Source organism: Triturus cristatus, chromosome 5_2 (assembly GCF_964204655.1).
Source record: "Triturus cristatus chromosome 5_2, aTriCri1.1, whole genome shotgun sequence".
NCBI lineage: Eukaryota > Metazoa > Chordata > Amphibia > Caudata > Salamandridae > Triturus > Triturus cristatus.
In genome coordinates, this window is record NC_140588.1 from 955,835,276 (window position 1) to 955,856,024 (window position 20,749).

The following is a 20,749-nucleotide window of genomic DNA, read 5'->3' on the forward strand; positions in this document are numbered from 1 at the left end:
GATCTCCTCGAATGATGTTCTGGGGACGCAGATGGAGAATGCGTCGACGGACGGCGTCTTGAGGAATGAGAACATGAGTGTCTCGAGGCTGATTCAGTCACTAAAACCACTAAACCCTCTTCAGATCTATGCGATGTGGGTCTCGACGTCGAGCATATAGCCGGCTCCAACGGAGCCCTCCTCGACGTCGATCTAGATCTTTTTCTAGCCGTCGAAACTCGACCAGGTTCTGGGAGCGGTCTCGGAGTTGACTCCGCTTGTTTCGACGTCGAATGTATCGACGGCGAATGGCGCATTGACGACGGTAATACACTCCTTCGTCTCGACGTCTAGCGTTGTGGGATCGGCGGCGCCGAAGGACTTCCTCTCCTCGACGCCGATCGTCGGTGGGATGACGACGGCAGAGGGCTGCTAGTTCTCGACGCCGATCGTCGCTGGACTGACGTCGGCGGAGGGCATCTGGTCCTCGACGTCGAACGTCACCGGGATGACGGCGGAGGGCTTTTCGTTCTCGACGCCGATCGCCGTCTGGTTTGCGACGGCAGAGAACTCCCTACCCTCGACGTCGAACGTCGTCTGTGTGACGGCAACGGAGGGTTGCCAGTTCGACGTCGAACGTCTAACCGACGTCGACGGAGGTCTGCTGATTCTCGACGCTGATCGTAGCCGGGTTGACGACGGCGGAGGACTTTGGCTCTTCGACGCCAATCGTCGCCGAGTTGACGTCGGCGGTGGACTGGAACTCCTCGACGCTGAGTTGGCGATGGCGGAGGCTCCCGAATTCTCGACGTCGATGTTGAATGTAATGACGTACCTTCATGCCTGCGTTCTCTCGACGGCAATGTATGTCCTTCCGGTGGCTGTTTTCTCAGCCCCGAGCCCGACGCTGATGGTCTGGAAGAGGATCTGGGCCTCTTAGAGCCTTTTCTTACCGGAGACCTGCCTCTGGAAGCCTTTACTGCCAGCCCATAAAGACGTATCCGCTCCCAGTCTTTCAAAGTTCTTTTAGAGAGCGACTGGCAATGAGGACAAGTCTTGGGAACATGATCTTCAGGCAGGCAAAGTATACAGACTGAGTGAGAGTCTGACCTGGCCTACTTTTTTTCACAAGAAGGGCAGGGATCAAAAAGGGATGGAATTTTGAGTGGAAAAAAATGCCAAAATTAATCAGAAAAAGCAAACACCTTACTTGACTTGATGTAAGACGTCGAAGTAAGCTAACATTTTCCTGAAAAAAGTAGATTATTTCTGAATAAAACCAGAAAAGAGTGGAGCTGTGTAACCAGGGTCCTGAATGAAGGAGCCGGAAAGAACAACTGACCTAACTGTCACCCCTGAGGCATGATGGGGAAGCTAGGGGTCATGGCTGCCTTAAAGGCACGGTGCCAGTTTTTCTAAGTTGCTATGAGTTAGCTTTCTAGCCTTTCTAGGCTGTAGTTTTCTACAATGCAGCCTGTGAGCTGGCAATGCTTTCAGTCCTATCTGAGGTTTTGGGCTAAATGCTAAGCATTAAAACAGTTTTCAAACATGCTTTGCTGCTGTTTTCTTCCCTCTTTTTATGATATATTATTTATATTAGATATATTAGTATTTATAATATACTGGGGAGTCCTTACAGCATTATTCAGCTCTGGTTATGAAAGGCTGCATTTAATTTTTTATTGTTTTTATTGTTTTATTGTTTATCACATATATGATTATGTTTCCGGGGTCCCGCGCATGGGCGGGAATATTCTATTGCTTATAACTATTGATGAGGATCCCCTGGAAGAGAACTAGCAAAAAACTGTAAAGTACTGAGCAGAGCTCAGGGAGACTTCCTTCACACGACGTGCGGTAGAAAATCTGAGAGCCTGAGCCTCTGAGGAGAACATTCTGGTGGGTGCTGTCGCCTGATTGGCTGCAGTTTGGACTGGACATAATGACTGTGATAGTCATAGGTGTGGAAGTTTTTTCCGTGTAGCTTAGGCTACTTTACTTCCTGGTTTCAGGTTACCAAGGTTTTTGGTTATTATATGCATGATTATTGCTTTTCTATGTACCGTGGGACTCCCACTCCGACGACGGGGAATGATTCAGGCATGTGAATCTATGAAAGACACCCCAAAAACTGGAGAATATTGTGATTCTCCCAGCCACCCTAGTGATATCAAGGGGCAAAGGGTCAGCTCAGGAGGCCCGATATCCTTAATGCTGCTCAGGGAGCTAGTTACCTCGCAGTGCGTGCACATGCCATGCCCACGTTGCCGACTCTACAGCGGCTCCACAGTGTTTTGGGGCCTATAACATTTCTCTGTGCCCCATTATACGCGGACGACAGCCCAATGTCAATCTTTCGCACTGCCTAGGGCTGTACGGGTGTCCCAGGGCTGCCTCACAGTTCTCATTCAGTTAGTAGAGCCAAGTGATGGCAGGCAGTGTGCGATCTTTGTCATGTGTGTGTTCTCTGCACCCCCAGCCCCTCGTTGGTCGGGTGCTAGCGCTGTCATTGCATGTACAGTGCGGTCGGGTACACCGCCAAACAAGTTTCTGGCCGACTGAGCTGTTTTTCACTTTTCGCGCTGTGCGACTTGAAGTTGCGACATTACCAGGGATCATATCACAGGCTCAGTTTGTTTGCCATCTCCCTGTACGCTCCTCTGCCTCTCCGCCTCACCTCCCGTTCTCAGCCGCGTCGGGGAATGTCAGTGTCACCTTCCACCTTCACCCTCAGGGTTGACCGCAGCTCTCACCAGTGCCCCCCTGCTGTGGGAGCTGTGGGTTTCGTGACTGGTGCGGTCAGAGATATTCCGCAGCCGAGTACACATCCAAATCAGAATCTGGCTGCGCGAGCTGTTTCTCTCCCCGCATGCTGTGTGGCAAACGGCCTCGGCCCAACTCGGAGGTGACGCATCGGTCTCAATTTGTGTTCTGCCCAGCTGAGCTCTCTTCAGCCGCTCCACCTCGTCCTCGGTCTCAGCCTATGTCGGTGATAATCGACGTCGTAGTCGTCTGTGGCACTCACCAGTGCCGCACTGCTATGGGCGTTACTGATTTCTCTTTGGGTGTGATTGGTCTTTCCACATGAACGGTTGATTATGGGTTGTATGGGCAGGGCTGCAGGAGCCTCACTGCTGAGCGGCCATCTTGTGTGCACGCCCCCACCTCTGTGGTATTTTTAACTAACTATTTCACTTGTTCCACACACCTGCACTCACCATCACGGCGTTTTATATAAAAGATCTCTGCCAAAGAGCCCTCTCAAGGGGCCCGTTAGGTATTGCAGCGCGGATCCCACAAGGAACAAACGCCCAATGATGAAACATGACACCCTCACAGGAGTGCGAGGGCACTATTTCCTAATTAAGAAGATCCAATCCCTAATACTGACTGTCCACCAGTATATCAACACTGTTTTAGAAACAGCTACCCCCCTGTGTTCTACATATCCGTTCTTGGGAGCAAGGGTACTGGACCTTTGATCAGCTTCCAGTCCCTCTCTATAATATTTTTATTGGATCCAGGGCACCCATTATTATACCGCAGATCTGGCATCAACAAAGGGAATTTGCAGAGGGAATCAGCATCATGACAAGGGAGCCTGCTCCTGGAACCAAAAATGCAAGAAATAAAAGAGGCTAGGCTCCCCACTGGCCATGAGTAGCGGAGATTCTGTGCCCATGTAGGTTTGGGTGCAGAGTCTGGCCAAAGGCTATGCGCAGCGAGCACTGGATGCCCGCAGAGGGTTGGGCCCAACCTTGCACAGCAGGGTTGGGTTGGCGGCCCCTAACCCTCAAGCAAAGCCCCCACTGCACACAGCCAAAGGCAGTACAAAGCCTGGCAAGGGGCTGGCCACAGGCGAAAAAGCAAACAAAATACTAAAAAAAAGAAATGTACTGAAAAAACAAAGGTTAAACATCACAGTCAGATGTGGAAATGAAAAACTTGTGTTTGAAAATTGAAATAAATAACACAGAAATTCGAGCTAGCTATATATACCTTGCATCTCTGCCATGCACTACTTATGACCTCATTTATTTCACGACTAATAACATAATTGATGACTCTCAAATGACATCTTTGATGACTCCCTAATGACATCATCCAATTATTGCAACAATATGGCCCAAGCCTTGTGGAGTGGGGGGTAATTCACAAACCTGCATCTTTCCCTAATATTTTATAAATATTCAAATCATAAACAACACAGCATTTGGCAATGAGTACCTCTCTTTGACTACCTGTCAACTAACTCGTGTATGGCAAGCGTTACCCTCATTTTACTTACCCACCTGCCAAACAAAGTGCATACACCTGAAAGGGGTGACCCACTTTTCAAATACTGAATACTATTCAAACCAGTGTTTTTTCTCTATTCACTTTAATGGGATCAGGGTCTCAGAAAAGACTACACCCACTATTTCGAGTCAAGAGTTTAACAGAAATGCACTGGTGAATGTTTCGGGATGTTCAGCCAGGTTCTATGACCATACCTCAGTAGTTCATTAAAACACACTACACAGAATCGTTACATGAGTACAATTGATTTGGTGCGGGCAGTAATGTGGTATGTCGTATAGGGTAAAGGCTGCTCATACACTGGCTATGGCTTCACAAATCACAAACCTCATGACAGGTTCTGTGACTTCATTACTAATACCAATGACACCTGAACTGAAATCATTGGCAATACTGTGCATGGCAGAGAGGGCCTGAAAACAGAGCTCGGGGAGCAGGCCAAGATGGCATTATTGGCCTCGAAATATAAGATTTATGAGGCGGAGGACAAAGCCGAAAACGTATACATTGGCTTGCGAACATGGAAGCTGAAACTCGTTTCATCCCCTGAGAGGGGGGAGTGGTCTCTAGGCCCCAGGACATAGATAGCTTCCGTCTTTGCCAAATAACACACACAGCTATATGCCAACAGTAAACCAATGATGGGGACGCATGATGAGCCTTTCCTTGATGATCTCCTCCTCCTCAGATTGTCACGTGAAGACAGTACAACTCTAAATCTCCCTGCCTCTGAGGAGAAAATAATGGAAGCCTTTCGAGAAATTCTTGGGGGAACATCTTCCATTCCTAAAGAATTCCCAACAAAATTCTTTAAACACTATGCCCCCCTCCTCCCCCGACAAGCCCCACAACTGAAAGCAGTTTTTGAAGAGGCCCTTTTAACGAAGATTCTGTCATGCGATTTGCAACAAGTCATAGTAGTAGTATTATATAAGCAGGGTCGACCCCCATTGGAGAGTGCCTCATACAGGCCTATCTTGTTAATCAACACAGAGGAAAATTCTGTCCAAAGTGCTAGCCAATCGACTGGTGGGGGTTATCCAGTCGCTGAAACATTGGACTCAAAATGCTTCATGCCTGGTAGGGGAACAGACACTGTCCATGATGGCTACATGTAGCACTGGACTTGACACAGCGATCTAGTGTTCCGTAGGTGCTTGTCTCAATTGGCTTTGAAAAGGCATTTGATTCACTGGATAGCCTTTCCTACACTCAGTCTAAGAAAAGACAACTGTTGGTCCCTTATTTAGGTTCTACGTTCACCTGCTGTATAATATTCGTACAATCCAAGTCAATGGGCGCTCATTAGCCCTTTTCCCAATATAACATGGCACCAGGCAGGACTACCCTCTTTATCCTGGTTATGGAACCGTTTGCCAATTTGATGGGATCGGGTGAGCAGGTGAGTGGACTACAGGGGCACCAAGACCAAGAATATCACATTGTGCACATTGCATTGCCTTATTGTACATGCGGCACCCTGAAGCCTCTATGCTCCGGCTCATGCAAATCCTTAAGGTCTCTGGCAAAGACTCCGGTTTCAAAGTTAACTGGGGGAAATAAATGGTCTTCCTGATCTCCTGTCCCTTAAACGGCTATGGGGAAGGATTGCAGGAACCCATTGAGATGCGTCCAGCACTTCAAATATCTTGGAATGTATGTTACATTGGACCCAAAGAGATGCTGGGAGCTTAACATCGCCCCCCCACAAAAAAAAACATCAAATTAAATCCCACTAGGAAACATGAAGCATAGCTTTGTTCCAGTGACACAGTGAGCATGGGACCCACGTCTGGGCATACCTGTCCCACCTACGGCGACACACGGACGTATAAAAAAAGTGATCGATGGAATGCTTGAATTAATCTCAGCCACTGATAATTACTCGTGCCACATCCCAGTCCATAGTTATTTTGCAGATAATGCCACCTCACTTGGACCCACCTATATGCAAATCAGTTTAGATCTTGCTCCAATGGGAACAGTCCAGCCAGGCCAGGTCCTCCCTGAACTGGACTAAAGCAACCCAGGACCAGTTTTGTCCTACTTAGAGCTCATCAACCAACTGCAGAGTATGTGTTCTCTGGAGGTTTGCCCCAGAGGGTGATAATCAACTGAATCACCACCAGCTGAAGACACGATGGCTGTACAATAATTTTATACTGAGGGAGTCTGCCAAGTGATTTATGACTCCACAGACAGGTTCATCCTGAGGCGAAGACTACAGCCTCATTGTCTCCAGACTCAGGAGATGCAAGACTAAGCTACTTTGCTGGTTAGCCTACCGCATCACAGTTGTGTTGCTTATCAGGACCTGAACTGAGCAATGACACAAGGATTGCATGAAGTTGAACAGGTGCTATACAATTTCTGTTACATGGGAGACCACAGGCCTCTGACCTCCAATACATCAATATGACTACCCAAACCAAGGTAAGAAACAACATTAGACACTGAGTCATCCCCAGTAGGGGACAGGATAGCTGCTCACATGCAAGGAGGTCCATTGCAAGCCACCAGCACAGGTCCCAAACTGCTTCTGGGGAAATGGGAACGCTACCCAATGTGTAAATATGCTGGGCTCATAGAAAACAAGACACCATTTGAGTGCATATGTATGCCACCAAACATGAGGAACCAGAAGGATAAAAAAGGAGAGCATGTCCTAAAGACGGAGGACAGTAAGAGCCAGAAGTAGAGCTCCCTGAAATCACTGAGGAGGGAAGGGCTTGAGCAAGACAGGCTCCACTCCTGCACAGATGAAGAGGATATGCTGAGAAGGCTGGAGGTATTGGGGAGGTTGATTGAAAATCTCTGTGCCCAGCAAGTGCATTGACAATAGCTGTGGTGGTTTCACCTTTAGCAGCCAGTGCTTAAGGTAAGGAAATACATAGATCCCTAGAGCTAGGAAGAGCAGATGGGACCACTAATACCCCCTTTGTGAATACTCGGAAGATGACGGCAGCCCGAAAGGAAATATTGCAAATCGATACTATGTGGAGCCCACCGCAAAATGCAGATAGCTCTGGGGCGACTGCAGGATTAGTAGATTGAAGTAAGTCTCCTGTAAATCAAGGGACACCATTCAGTCTACCATAGCCAAAGGGACCTGTGTGAGGAAAAGTACTTTAAACGTCTCCTTCTGGAGGAAGGTATTCATACTGGCAAGCTCTAGATTGGGAAGGAAACCATTGTCTTTCTTTGAAACAAGAAATCAAAGCAAGCAACATCCCTTGACAACCTCATTCTCTGGGAATGAATTCCATGGACCCTTTGCTCAATAGAGTGAGAACTTTCTGCTACAGAATATAGAAACATAATATGAGTTGACAGAGGGAACAGGGGGATGAAAGGAGGCAAGCCCTGGAGTGGAAGGGCAAAGCCTTGCTCAACAATCTGGAGGACCCAACGGTCCATGGTGATGGTCTGCCAATGCACCAAAAAAAGGGACCAACTTCCCCTCACAGGCTGCACATGCTTCTCTTTGGAGAATTAAAGTGGTTTTGTGGAGGCGGCCGGGGTAGTGAAAGAGGACTGTTAGGGCTCCCTCGAATGCCATTAGAGCCGGTACACCTCCTATAGCTGTGAAAGAGCTTGTTGAACTGCTGCATGGGCTACATCGGTTGGCCCTTTGAAAAAGGCAGACCCTTGGAAGATTCCCTGTACTTGCAGTTTTGCTGGTAATATTGGCGAGCAGAGGAAGATTCAAGGATCAAGCCATAGCCAACCCTTGCATTTAGTACTTCATGGCTGAGTCAACCTTCTTGCCAAGGAGGCGAGCGCTATTAATAGGCATGTCCATAAGATTTCCTAGACATCATCAAAAAGCCAGTAGAACACATCCAGGCATGGCAGCAGACGGTCACAGAAGAGCCAGTAGATCTTGCCACCGAATCCACCATACCCAGACCGGAGCAGGGAATCTGTTTGGCATCAACTTACCCATCGCACAAACTCTGCAACTGGTCAAAGGTGATCGCCGATGTTGTAGCGACCATTTGTGCCATGGCATGGGAATAAGGGAGCAGGACGCGAGTCATGTTCATAGAACTAAGAGCAAGGCTTCCCAAAGAGACTTTTCCTCCTGAAACTTCAGTCATCTTCAACAATCTATAGTAGAAATAGAGTAGAGTTGGGGGTTCTGTTTAGAGTAAAAGGATGCCTAAACTACAGGACTCTCAGAAAAGGAGTTAGCTGTCCAAACTTCAGGTATAGGAGGGAGGTGATGGGAGCAGAAAACTTGGAGGCTCACTACAGATGCAGAAGCTGGTTTGCTTCACGCAACTCAGATCGGTTCCATCAATGCTTGATTGACAGGGAGCAATTGATTCAGAGCTGCAGGATTTCTGTAAGGTTAGTTTTGTTCTCCTCTAGCTGCAATGGTAATTCAAGCACCACCACTGCCTTGTCTTGCACATCCAAGAATGAGGGAACATCCTCTGTGATAGGCCGCCAAGGATAATCCAGATCCACCTCAGGAGAGGTATCCGAGCCATGGGATTCTGGACTGCTAAATAATTATCACTATCTATGTCCATAAGACTAAGAAGATTGCCCACTTTGCTAATGTCATTCAAATCATGAGAAGCGGTATCTGAAAGGAAGGCTGGGGTGTCCTGGGCTGAATTTGGAGTCGGCTGCATGTACACAAACTGGCTCAGAGGACAACATTGAGTTGAAGGACAAGCCTGCCCACTGGAAGACTAACCCCTTCAAGGGAGAGTGATGTCATGAAGACATAGAGTGCATCCTGTAGTGCATCTTGTGTTTCTTCTGGGAGGACTTTTCCTTGTTCATGGAAGCAGCCTACTTTGAGGATTTTCTACACAAAGGAAAGCTGGGGAAGGAGACGGCTTGGGACTTGGATTTGTACTGGAGATAGGCTCTGCATCTGTCACAGGCCCATAACATGAAGTGCTTTGGCTCATACACCTTGATGTCCTTAGCGCACATAAGGGCACACTTTGTGTATGACCTGGAGACATGTTTTGGCCCTGGCATCACAAGCAGATGTTGTGCGAGTCAGACAGCGACATCTGGTTGTGGCACAAATGACTGGGCTTAAACTTTAAATCGAGATCTGCATCAAAAGGTATGGAATAAAAGGAAACAAGGTCAGGATGTCAGTGGGGTGCTTTAGACGGCTTTGCAATGTCGTATCCAAGTGGAATAAGGGCCAAGTCAGAGCAGAGACATCACCTATTGGTGCAAGAGAGCTAGTTGACCTTTCCAGATCTGGCTTGGTACTTGGAGGTGATGCAAGAGATGAGGGATCTGCAGGCAGAAGTATACCTCAGAAATGTGATGCACATCCTTCTCTAAAAACAAAATGAAGCAGTCAACCTCGGTACAGGTTCTGTGGGGCCCCATGCATGCTACTACCTGGCCTCATGGCCTTCTCTATCTTGCACCAAGATAAGCAAAAGAAATTCTTTACAATGGACTGCACAGTTTGTTATTCCAGGCTGTTTAAGGTTAAAAAGAAACTCCACACACCATTGCATATACCACAGCCCAGAGACTACAGTGGCCTGTAAGTCAGTCAAGAGGTTTCGTCATTAGCCTTGCTATCACAACCTCTGTGAGGCAAAGGTTAAGTATACTGGGACTTCTCTCTCCTACATGGGGGAAGCGGGTTCAACTTGTCATAATAAAGAGGATATGGTAAGATACCACCAGAGGGTAATACTGAACCAATCCCTAGTTGTGCACAAATGTGTTAGGCATCTGCTTCTCCATCACAAGAATCTCATCCAACCGCCTAAGAAAAATATCTAATATCCTTTGGTCAAGGACATCTCAGAGCCCCCAGCCTTTTCAAACAGATGGTGCCTATGTCACAGAGCAATAATTTTCTCTCACAATGTTACTATTCTTTACATTTATAAATATAACACTCCTTCCAAAAAAAACAATCAGCAAGATCCCCATAAAAGCTAGAAAAGGCAGCAAGACCAAAAATAAAAAAAGATATTAAAAAAAGATAGGAAAAAGATGGGACCTACAAACTAAGAGGTGAAACTAGGTCCTAAAGGAAACACTTTTAGCAAGCAGCCTTCACGACTGCATTGCAGAAAGAAAAAGAAAAAGAAAAGTAATTCTAGTGATTTCAAAGACTATTTCTTAATAAGAAGTGTTGCCTAGCACTACTAATATATCCCTCATTCCATTAGGGAACGGATATCAGACAGTGAGACTCTTTATCTGTAGAAACTCTAGGCTAATAAGTTTATTGAGTTATTTTGAAGGCACCTCTGGATAGATTCAAATATTTCTGTTTATCACTTATTAACCAAATGTACCCCACTTTGAGGCTTTATTGAGGAAGTACAACAATTGTCCTATTTTTTTAAATAGTTTCAATGTGAAATAATGAAATATGAGATCCAATTTGATTGAGAAAGAGATGTTTGAGCAATTTACGGTCTACAAATATATTGCACCTAAATTTGGTATAGAATTCTAATAATTCTTCAGCATAAATGTAATGGAAATAGACATATTTGCTAAACAAAGTTTTAATTGTAATGTATGTGCACTTACCCTGGCATCCTTGTCACCAATAAGACAAACAGCATGAAGAGTTGGAACCCAACGTTTAAATTCGTTCATCCAGTTGTGTAATGTTGACTTTGGAACTAAAACCATGTGTGGTCCGGGAAGATTTCGGTAATGTTTTAAATATCCAAGCAAAGCAATCGTTTGCAAAGTCTTCCCAAGACCCTACAGTAAAATTTCAAAAACATTTTAAACAGTTAAGACTTTTCAACAGACCTCTATCTAGTTCATATTAGTTTGTACTCTTATTATAAATCAAAAGTATCAGGCTAATCCTTGCATATCAATTACGTTATGATATTATTAACTTATCTCTTTATAAACCCATTCATACTGCACTTCTAACGTTTCTAAGTGTTATAAGTCACAGATGTTACTATTATCCAATATAAGGTACTTAATGTACCGACTTTGGCAGGATGATGGCAGAGAGGATTTTGCAAACCGAAATAGGATTTGATTTTCAGGTCTACAAAAAGCAGGCATGCTGAAGGAGAGGCAAAGTTTACGAAAGGGCCCCCCACACAATTAAATGTGGAATAAAACAGGCTCATGACCAGGATGGGGGGGGATAGGCCGGGGGGATGCACAAATAATCAACAACACGGTCCTCCCAGCCTGCAATTATTTTCACACAGAAATAAATCCTACAAGGACACATCCAGATCCCACCGTATACTCAGTTTGACATATTTCTCATTTTCTATTTGTACATTTTTTAAATTATTTTCAACAGTGTATTTCAAAGCAATTATTACAATTCTTTACATATATTTATTCACTTATTGACATAATCCATTTGTCATAGATTTAATCTGTTGTTGAACTACGTATGTTTCTTTTCATCACTTAAAATAAAAAAAATTCCATAACATCACATACCCCCATTTATCCTATCTGTTTCCCAGTCTCTTTCGACATACCATTCATACCACATACCAAACAACAATCATACAACAGTGTGGAAGAAACTACATCCTCCATACACCAGGGGAGTCTATTTCCCTCTCTCCTTCTGGTTTAGTTGCCCCGGACTGGACACTCCAACAGTCAACACATGTTCCAGGGGTTCTATATTTGCTCTAGCTCCTTTAGGACCATATTCGACTTTAAATATATGTACAACATATCAGCAGAACAAAGAGGGGAATATTTGGTGTATCAGGAAGGAATTTTTCTATATCAAAGAGGTTTTGCTCAAGAGGTAGAGCAAGACCTCTGATCTCCTGGCCAGAGACCTGCTCTCTCCCCTGCAGCTCCGCTGCTGTGCCGCTGCCCTGTGCAGTGCTCGGTGCAGGTAGGTGTTCGAGCCACTGTCCGGGTTGCGCTGTGCCCGTTTTTCTGTCCCACTGTAATTGTGCCCAGTTTTTTAGTTGTTATTGTTGCCTTTATTGTGCCATTCTCTGTATTGTTGTTCATTTTCTGCTATTCCTTTTCTGCCCGTTTCCCACTTCCCTATTTCATGGCAGCTGCTGCGAGGTTGTGCGAGCAAGACATCTGACCTCTTGGCCATTTAACAGCTCTCTCCCACTGCAGCTCCGCTGCTGTGCCACTGCCGCTGCCCTGTGCAGTGCTCGGTGCAGGTAGGTGTTTGTGCCACTGTATGGATTGTGTTGCGCCCGTTTTTCTGGCCCACTGTAATTGTAGCCAGTTTTTTTTAGATGTTATTGTTGCCTTTATTGTGCCATTCTCTGTATTGTTGTTCTTTTTCTGCTGTTCATTTTCTGCCCGTTTACCTTTTCTACCGCTGCTGCCCCCGAGGCCTCTCCCCCCTGCTGATTCCTGCTCCCACCTCCTAGCTGTTCCTCCCTCCCCCTTCCCTATTTAATGTCGGCTGCTGCGCAGCCGCACAACGGACGAAATGCAAGCCTGTCTGCACCCGTACGCAACCCGAGCACAACCAGCGCAAGGGATCCTGGATCTCCAACCACCCACCGCAACGACTCAGCTGCCCTCCTCGCACTCAACCCAGGAAGGAACTACTACTGCAAGCTGTCCACGGCGAGCACCACCCATGGCCAGTTCTCATTACCGCCAGACCTTCACCACCGTCTGCATCCCCAAGGTCACCGCCCACACGCCGAATGCCAACACCTCCAAAGGCCTGAGGTGCATCCTCCTCAACGTGCGCTCCTTGCACAGACATGCCATAGGGATCTGGGACCTCCTCGACACCCTCTTGCCAGACGTCGCCTTCGTCACAGAAGCCTGGACCAACTCCACCTCCGCCCCAGACATCGCCACCGCCATCCCGGACGGATACAAGATCCAGAGGAAGGACCCGCCCCAACTGCCCAGGACTTGCCATCGCACACAAGAGCTCCCTCCGACTCACAACCTCCAGCTCGAGAGACAGCCCACCCACCACCGAACACCTCCATTTCCAGATCCAGACCACCCCAGAACGACACTAAGAGGCAACCTCGTCTACAGACCACCTGGACCTCGAACTGCATTCACCACCACCATTGCTGACCTCATCCCACCCCATGCCATTGCGTCCAATGACTACATACTCATCAGGGACCTCAACTTACACCTCGACAACCTGAGTGACCCCAACTCCGCCACCCTCCTGAAAAACCACGCCAACCTCAGACTGAAACAACTCGTCGCCACCCCCACCCACAAGGCAGGACACACCCTCAACCCCATCTTTGCAGGAGGTAACAACATCCACTTCAGCCACACCACCCAACCCCCATGGACGGATCACCTCTGCGTACACTTCCACTGGACAAACCCACGGCACCAAAACCTGCACCCCGTCCTCAACAAAGAAACTGGAGCAAAATCACTGAGGAGCAGATCAACTCCATCCTCACCATCTCGACCGACACCAATCTCGCAGCCAAAGAACTCCACAGATGGATCTCTAACTACGCAGGCGAGCTTGCACCCCTCGAGAGACAGCGCCCCAGGAAGGCCACCTGGTTCACGGCCGACCTCCAAAAATCCAGACTCACCTGCAGACGTCTCGAGAAGAATTGGAGAAACAGCAAATCCTCGGAAGACTGCACCACCTACAAGAACGCCATGACAGAATACCACCAAGGCATCAGATCCACTAAAAGGACTTCATCCAAAACAAGATCCTCGCCAACACTAGCAACTCCAAGGAACTCTTCAGCATCATCCAGGAATTCACCAAACCCCCTAGCGAAACCACAGACATCACCCGCTCCCAGTACCTCTGCAACAAGCTCAGCTCCTACTTCCATCTAAAGATCAAGGGCCTCTACAACAGCTTCAATGACCAGACACCTGACTCCGAAACCACTCCATCCTTCAGCAATGCCAGCCAATCCACCATCTCCTCCTGGACCCACCGAAAACACTGCGTTGCCCATGAAAGGCATCCACTCAGGAGCCCCCATGGACCCCTGCCCCTCGCACATCTTCCACAGAGCCACGTAGCCATTGCTCCAGAACTACGACGTACCATCATCGCTACCTTCAAAACCGGCATTTTTCGCGACGACTGGAAAAGCGCAGAAGTCAGACCCCTACTCAAGAAGCTCTCCACAGATGCCACGGACCTCAAGAACTACCGACACATCTCCCCCCTCCCCTTTGCAGCCAAAGTCACTGAGAAGACCGTAAACATCCAACTAACTAAATTCATCAAGGAAAACTGCTTCCTCAACCCCTCCCAATCTGGATTCCGCAGCAACCACAGCACTGAGACCACTCTACTCGCCGCCACGGACAACATCCACACCTTCCTCGACCAAGGACACACCGCTGCACTGATCCTACTTGACCTCTCTGCAGCCTTCGACACCGTCTCCCACCGCACAATCACCGCCAGACTCTACGAATCCGGCATACAGGGAACCGCTCTCGACTGGCTCCACTCTTTCCTCGCTGGTAGAACCCAAGGTATCAGACTTCCACCCTTCCTCTCCGAACCCACGGAAATCAACTGCAGAGTACCCCAAGGATCGTCGCTTAGCCCTATGCTCTTCAACATCTACATGGCCCCCCCTCGCCTCCATCGTCCGGCAGCACGGACTCAGCATAGTATCCTAAGCCGACAACACCCAGCTCATCCACTCCCTCACCAAGGACCCCATCACCACTAGACAACTTCCAGGAAGGAAAGAAAGACGTCGCATCCTGGAGCAGCAGCTGCCTGAAGCTCAACTAGGAGAAGACAGAGGTACTTGTCCTCGGACCCTCCCCCTCTGCATGGGGCAACTCCTTGTGGCCACCGCCCTTGGAAGCTCCTCCCCCACCCCCAAAACCTCAGCATCATACTCTACTCCTCTCTCTCCATGACCAGACAGATCAACGCTGTCGCCTCCACCTGCTTCAACAATCTACGCATCCTACGAAAGACCTTCAAATGGATCCCCCCCGAAGCAAGGAAGACCGACACCAATGCACTCATAACCAGCAGACTGGACTACAGAAGCGCCCTCTACGACGGCATCAACAAGTCTCTGCTCAGCAAACTCCAGACCATACAGAACACTGCAGCCAGACTCGTCCTTGGCATCCCTTGACATAAACACATCACCCAGCACCTGCGTAACCTCCACTGGCTCCCCGTCGAGAAAAAAGTAACCTTAAAGATACTTATCCATGCCTACAAATGCCTCCACAACACCGGACCCCAATACCTCAACAACAGAATCTCCTTTCACGTACCCAAGAGGAACCTCCGATCCGCCGGCCTTGTCCTCGCCGAACCCCTGGGCATCCGCAGTGCAAGAACAGACGGAAAACCTTCTCGTACATTGTGGCCAAGACCTGGAACGAGCTGACAATCAACATTAGATGCACCCCCACCCTGCACATCTTCAGGAAGACCCTCAAGACCTGGCTCTTCAACTGACCAGAGCTGCTCTCCCCTCCCCCCAGCGCCTTGAGACCCTCATGGGTGAGTTGCGCGCTTATTTATTTATACGTTTTATATAGCGCTACCCGGGGGTATCAGAGTGCTTTACATACACAGGGGAACACAAGTTGCATTACATAGCAGGACATAGGGATGCATAAAGATATAAGCCAAACATTAGAATTAGGCATATAATTACATAGCAGGACATAAGGGTGCATAAGGATATAAGCAACACATTATAATTAGGCATACAGTGAAGGGTAGGGAGGAAGCTCAAGAGGTTGAAACAGTCCAATAAACACCTATCCTTGATGGACAAGTGAGCAGGGAGTCAGTTTTTGAAGTCTTACAATTTCACTGATTGATTGATTGATTAAGGATAATCTAAACACTATATCATGAGTCTTCACAAGAGGTATTGAGACTCCACCATGAATTTCAGTTTCACAGAATCCACATCAAAACCAACCCAGTCAAGAACACAGCTGTTCAAAGGCTGTTTCATACCTAGCTTATCAGTATAGAGTGGGATCTGGATTTGTTCTAGTATGATTTATTCCTGTGCAATGCTGTAGGAGAGATACACACACACACTGATAAATCCAATTAATAGGTTGGGAACTGAAACAATGAGTATTGTGAACGTCTAGTGCCACTTACTAACACTGCACACCCAAGAAAGTAGCTTGGGGGACAGAAGGGGGCTGTTTTTTACTGTGTCAATAAATGCATTCTTGCATTGGAAGTTGGGTCAGGCGGCCCTGAGTTGGGTCTACGATCTTTATGTCGACCTTTCTCAATGTGAGCCAAGAATGAAATACAAGAGATCGTGGCTTTGGAGGGAGCGCTAGAGGAGGAGGTTACAGAGGCCTCACTGCATGAGCTAAGCTTGAAGCAAGCCGAGTATAAGGACCTGGTGACGAATGCCGCTAAGACCCTCAGTAGGGAACAGCAGGGCCGCCTGTATGATGTTGGTGACAAGGCCGGGAAACTGCTAGCTTGGCTGGACAAAAAAGAACGGGTTAATAGAGTAGTGCCGGAGTTGACGGGAGAGGTGATTGTGGAACCTGAGAGGATTGTACAGTGTTTCTCGGACTATTTCCGTATGGTTTATGCCTCAGTGTCGGATAGGCCGCCCGAGGATTCGCGTGACCTATTGCGTGATATCGCTTTGCCCTGTCTCTCTGAAGTAGATAGGGATGATCTTGATGGTGACATAACGGTCGATGAGGTGGCGGGAGCTATCCGCTCGCTGAACTCGGGTAAGGCCTCGGGCCCGAATGGCTTGCCGGTTGACCTGTATAAGCTGTTTCCGGATAGGGTCGCCCCCCACCTGCGCGCCATGTTCGTGGAGGCACGGGGGAGTGGGACCCTCCCGTTGGATCAGCGACTGGCGACAATTGTTGTTATACACAAAGATGGTAAACCCCGAAATAAGTGTGCCTCATATAGGCCTATCTCACTCCTTAACGCCGAGCCGAAGATTCTGGCTAAAATCCTGGTGGCCCGATTGATCAGGGTACTTGGAGACTTGATCCACCCAGATCAATCCGGTTTTATTCCGCATCGTAACACTGCGTTAAACCTTCGGCGCCTTCATGGTGTAATCGCCAGGGCGGGCACGCTGCGTGAACCAGCTATTGTGGCGTCTCTTGATGCCACAATGGCCTTTGATACGGTGGAATGGGCATATTTGTGGGCTGTGCTGGCAAAGTTCGGCTTTGGCCATGGTTTTGTGAGCTGGGTGAGGTTGCTGTATGAGGGACCCCTTGCGAGTGTGGTGGTAAATGGCCGGGCATCGACTCCGTTTCAGCTTGGGAGGGGTACTCGGCAAGGTTGCCCCCTGTCGCCATTGTTGTTCGCCCTCGCCCTTGAGCCGCTGGCAGCGTGGATACGCTGGCACCCGGATATACGGGGACTTAGATGGTCGCCCGAACACGAGGACCGCATTTCGCTATATGCTGATGACATCCTGTTGTATCTTGCCTCGCCCAAGAAATCACTTATAGTGGTCTGTGACGTTCTTACATCTTTCGGTAGGAATTCGGGTCTCGTCATCAACTGGAGTAAATCGTATTTATATGTTCTGAGTGGCGAGGCTCCACCGATCCCGCGAACTTGTTCGATCCAGATCGCTCAGCAGGGCTTCGTGTATCTGGGGATCTTTATCTCCACGGACTCCGCTTTGCGGTATGAGAGGAACCTGCTCCCCCACCTAGCGCGCCTGCGGCGGGATGTAGAGGGCTGGCGGAGGCTGCCGCTCTCCCTCGTTGGGCGCGCTGCCTTGTTCAAAATGATGTCTCTTCCCCGGTTCCTCTACGCATTGCAGAATACTCTAGATTGGGTACCGGCCAACTACTTTCGGGAGGTCGAAAGCCTCCAACGAACGTTGTTGTGGGATGGGCGGCCGCGAATAGCAATTGCTAAGTTGACGCTTCCATGGTACGATGGGGGTATTGCGCTTCCAGACATCCGACGCTACTATTGGGCCACCCAGCTGAGCGCGATTAATCACGGTCTCTATGGCCCTGTCCTCAGCCCTGGTTATGCCATGGACAGGTGGTTGCTGCGTGGTGGTAACTATCACAGGGCGTTGTACTCGCGGTCCCTGGACTCGTCCCTCACGGGGCCCACTGGGGTGGCGGTGCGTGTGTGGAAGATGGCAACTGACTCGCTGGGCTGGAAGGATAGGCTCACCCTTGCTACCCCGCTGTTTGAATCTGAAAGATTGGGTAGGCTTTAGCATACAAAAGGGTTTGATAAATGGGACTTGATCGGCATCTCCAGGGTCGGAGATGTGCTGATTAAGGGGAGGGTGAAGTCCTTTGAAGAGTTGCAGAAGGAGTATGAGCTGGGGACATCCGAGTTTTTCCGCTATGTTCAGGTGCGTCATGCCCTCCGGTCAGTGCTCGTGGAGGGTGAGAAGGTGCCGGAGTCCTCTCCTTTGGAGGACCGGATCCTTGATGGCCATATGCCTGAGAGCACGATCTCGCTCATCTACAAGAAATTGATAAATGTCCGGGCGGATATGCTTCTGGGGCTGCGTGACCAGTGGACTAGGGATGGACTCGAGTTGGATGACAAGGATTGGCAGTCTGCTGTTTCCTCTCCCAAGGAGGTTGCGATCCCGTCGCGTCTGAGGCTGGTGCAGCTCAAAATACTGCATCGAGTGTATGTGACGGGGCCAAGGCTGGTTCATATGGGATTCTCTGAGGAAGGCCTATGTAGGAGGGGATGTGTTATGGTGGGTACTTTCCTGCATATCATTTGGGAATGTGGTGTCATCACGGAATTCTGGAGGAGAGTCCATGCAGTGATGGGGGAGGTGACGGGCATTGCTATGCAGCCGGATCGCGGTGTTGTCTCCTGAATGTCTGGGGGCCCACTGATCACGATGAGGCACAGACCCAATGGGTGACTCTGGGTAACATGGTCGCTAAGAGAGATATCGCGCGATTGTGGGGCTCCGTGGGGCCCCCCACATTGACCGCGTGGAAAGAAAATATGGACTGGAGTATGCTCAGGGAAAAGACAGTATATTGCGCTAGAGGCCGCCCTCGGAAGTGGCACGCCATCTGGGGGCGGTGGAATCAATACAGGGGGGGAATATGTCTTGTCCCTGATTTGGATCCCCCCGAGGAACAGCTTTCTTCTTGACATTCTTTCCAGCTCAGTATATAAGATGTGATGGTTAATTGACTTCTTGGGCCTCTGCTGTCCCCCTTCTTCCTCTTATCACAGTACTGTGACTGTTAGATGATTGGGGTCCGGCCTCCCCTGGGGGGCTATCACCATGGGCATTCAGTGTTCTTGCCTTGCTGGGGTTTGTTGTGTGTTTGCGTTTATTTAAAAATTGAATCTTTTCAATGCTCCTTTAATGCAATGTGGACGCTTCTCTGTCCTTCTCTACCGAAGCTGCCGAACCTCCGGGTTGTCGGCTGAATAGCTGTGTCCAGACTTTTGAAGAAATAAAGGTTTTTAAAAAAAAAATAAAAAAAAAATAAAGAATGAAATACAAAATAGTAACCTATTATGTAAATGGGAGGGAGAGAGAGACAGAGATACCTGCCCGATGGCTGAATTTCAAAATGTAAAACCAGATAACCTACCAAACTGTATAACCCTAGGCAAATATTTTATTTCTCAGAGCTTCCATGAAATAAACTTCCTTTTAAATTTTGAAGAGATTTTTACATTATGTTTGTTGCATGATAAAACATGGCAAACGTTTTCATGGCTTGGCTCATGCACAGACTCTTGGAGCCATGCCCGGCCCACAGATTGGCTCTGGTCGCCCTAATAATTTGCCTACGCACTCTCCTCTATTTCCGACTCTGCATTAATACATGGAGCTGTCAGTCACTAGATAAACTGATTTCTAAGAGACAAGGACTAGAAACATGAAGCCCTCCCCACATGCATCAATTTGACAACTCTACCTTAAAGGATTCCTGTTGCAAAGACAAGGAAGAGTGAGTGCAGTGAAAATACCTTTAAAATAAGCAGTCCCAGGGCAGGGATCCCGGCTGTTGTCTCATATATGACCATAGTGATGAGTTCCCAGAGAGAACTACCAGGTGGGAGAACTCCCAGGTGGTCCGGGCAGTGGCATAGCTTATGGGGGGGGAGGGAAACGGGGGGGGGGGGTGCACTCGTTAAATTCATTCTTGGTTTGGTAGTTGAGGCTGGGGATCCTGAGTTGAGTCTGCTATGTCTGTATTGGTTTTTCTCATTGCTGTGGTTCCACTACACCAATTACTCAAAGCTCATTTAATATTTTTAAGATTATTGCTAAAACTTGATAAAAAGAGTATTAGAAAAAGTGGGTTTGGGGACAGGCAGCTTTGTATCAACCCACCAAATACAGACCCATTCTGATGCTGCTCTCCTCTGCACATAACACCTTACTTGTAGGGGTAGCTGTTGAGATGAGGCTAGAAATTGAAAATACCTCTATGCAGACCTCCCAGGGACTCAAATCAACCAAATGCAAGGAGCACAACAAAGCAGTGAGATTCATTCCATAACTGGAATGAGAAAGAGGGATCGTGTTTCGCCCGCCCACAG

General features: G+C 48.2%; 1 protein-coding gene across 2 annotated transcripts in view; it reads right to left on the reverse strand.

Moving 5' to 3' along the window:
* Positions 1–20,749, reverse strand: part of LOC146829460 (SWI/SNF-related matrix-associated actin-dependent regulator of chromatin subfamily A member 1) — a 1,967,301-nt gene that overhangs the window by 1,347,126 nt on the left and 599,426 nt on the right. For both annotated transcript variants that reach the window (XM_085608144.1, XM_085608145.1), the window contains one exon: positions 10,822–11,001. In XM_085608144.1, the coding sequence (XP_085464270.1) occupies positions 10,822–11,001 (180 nt within the window). The remainder of the gene's footprint in view (positions 1–10,821; positions 11,002–20,749) is intronic.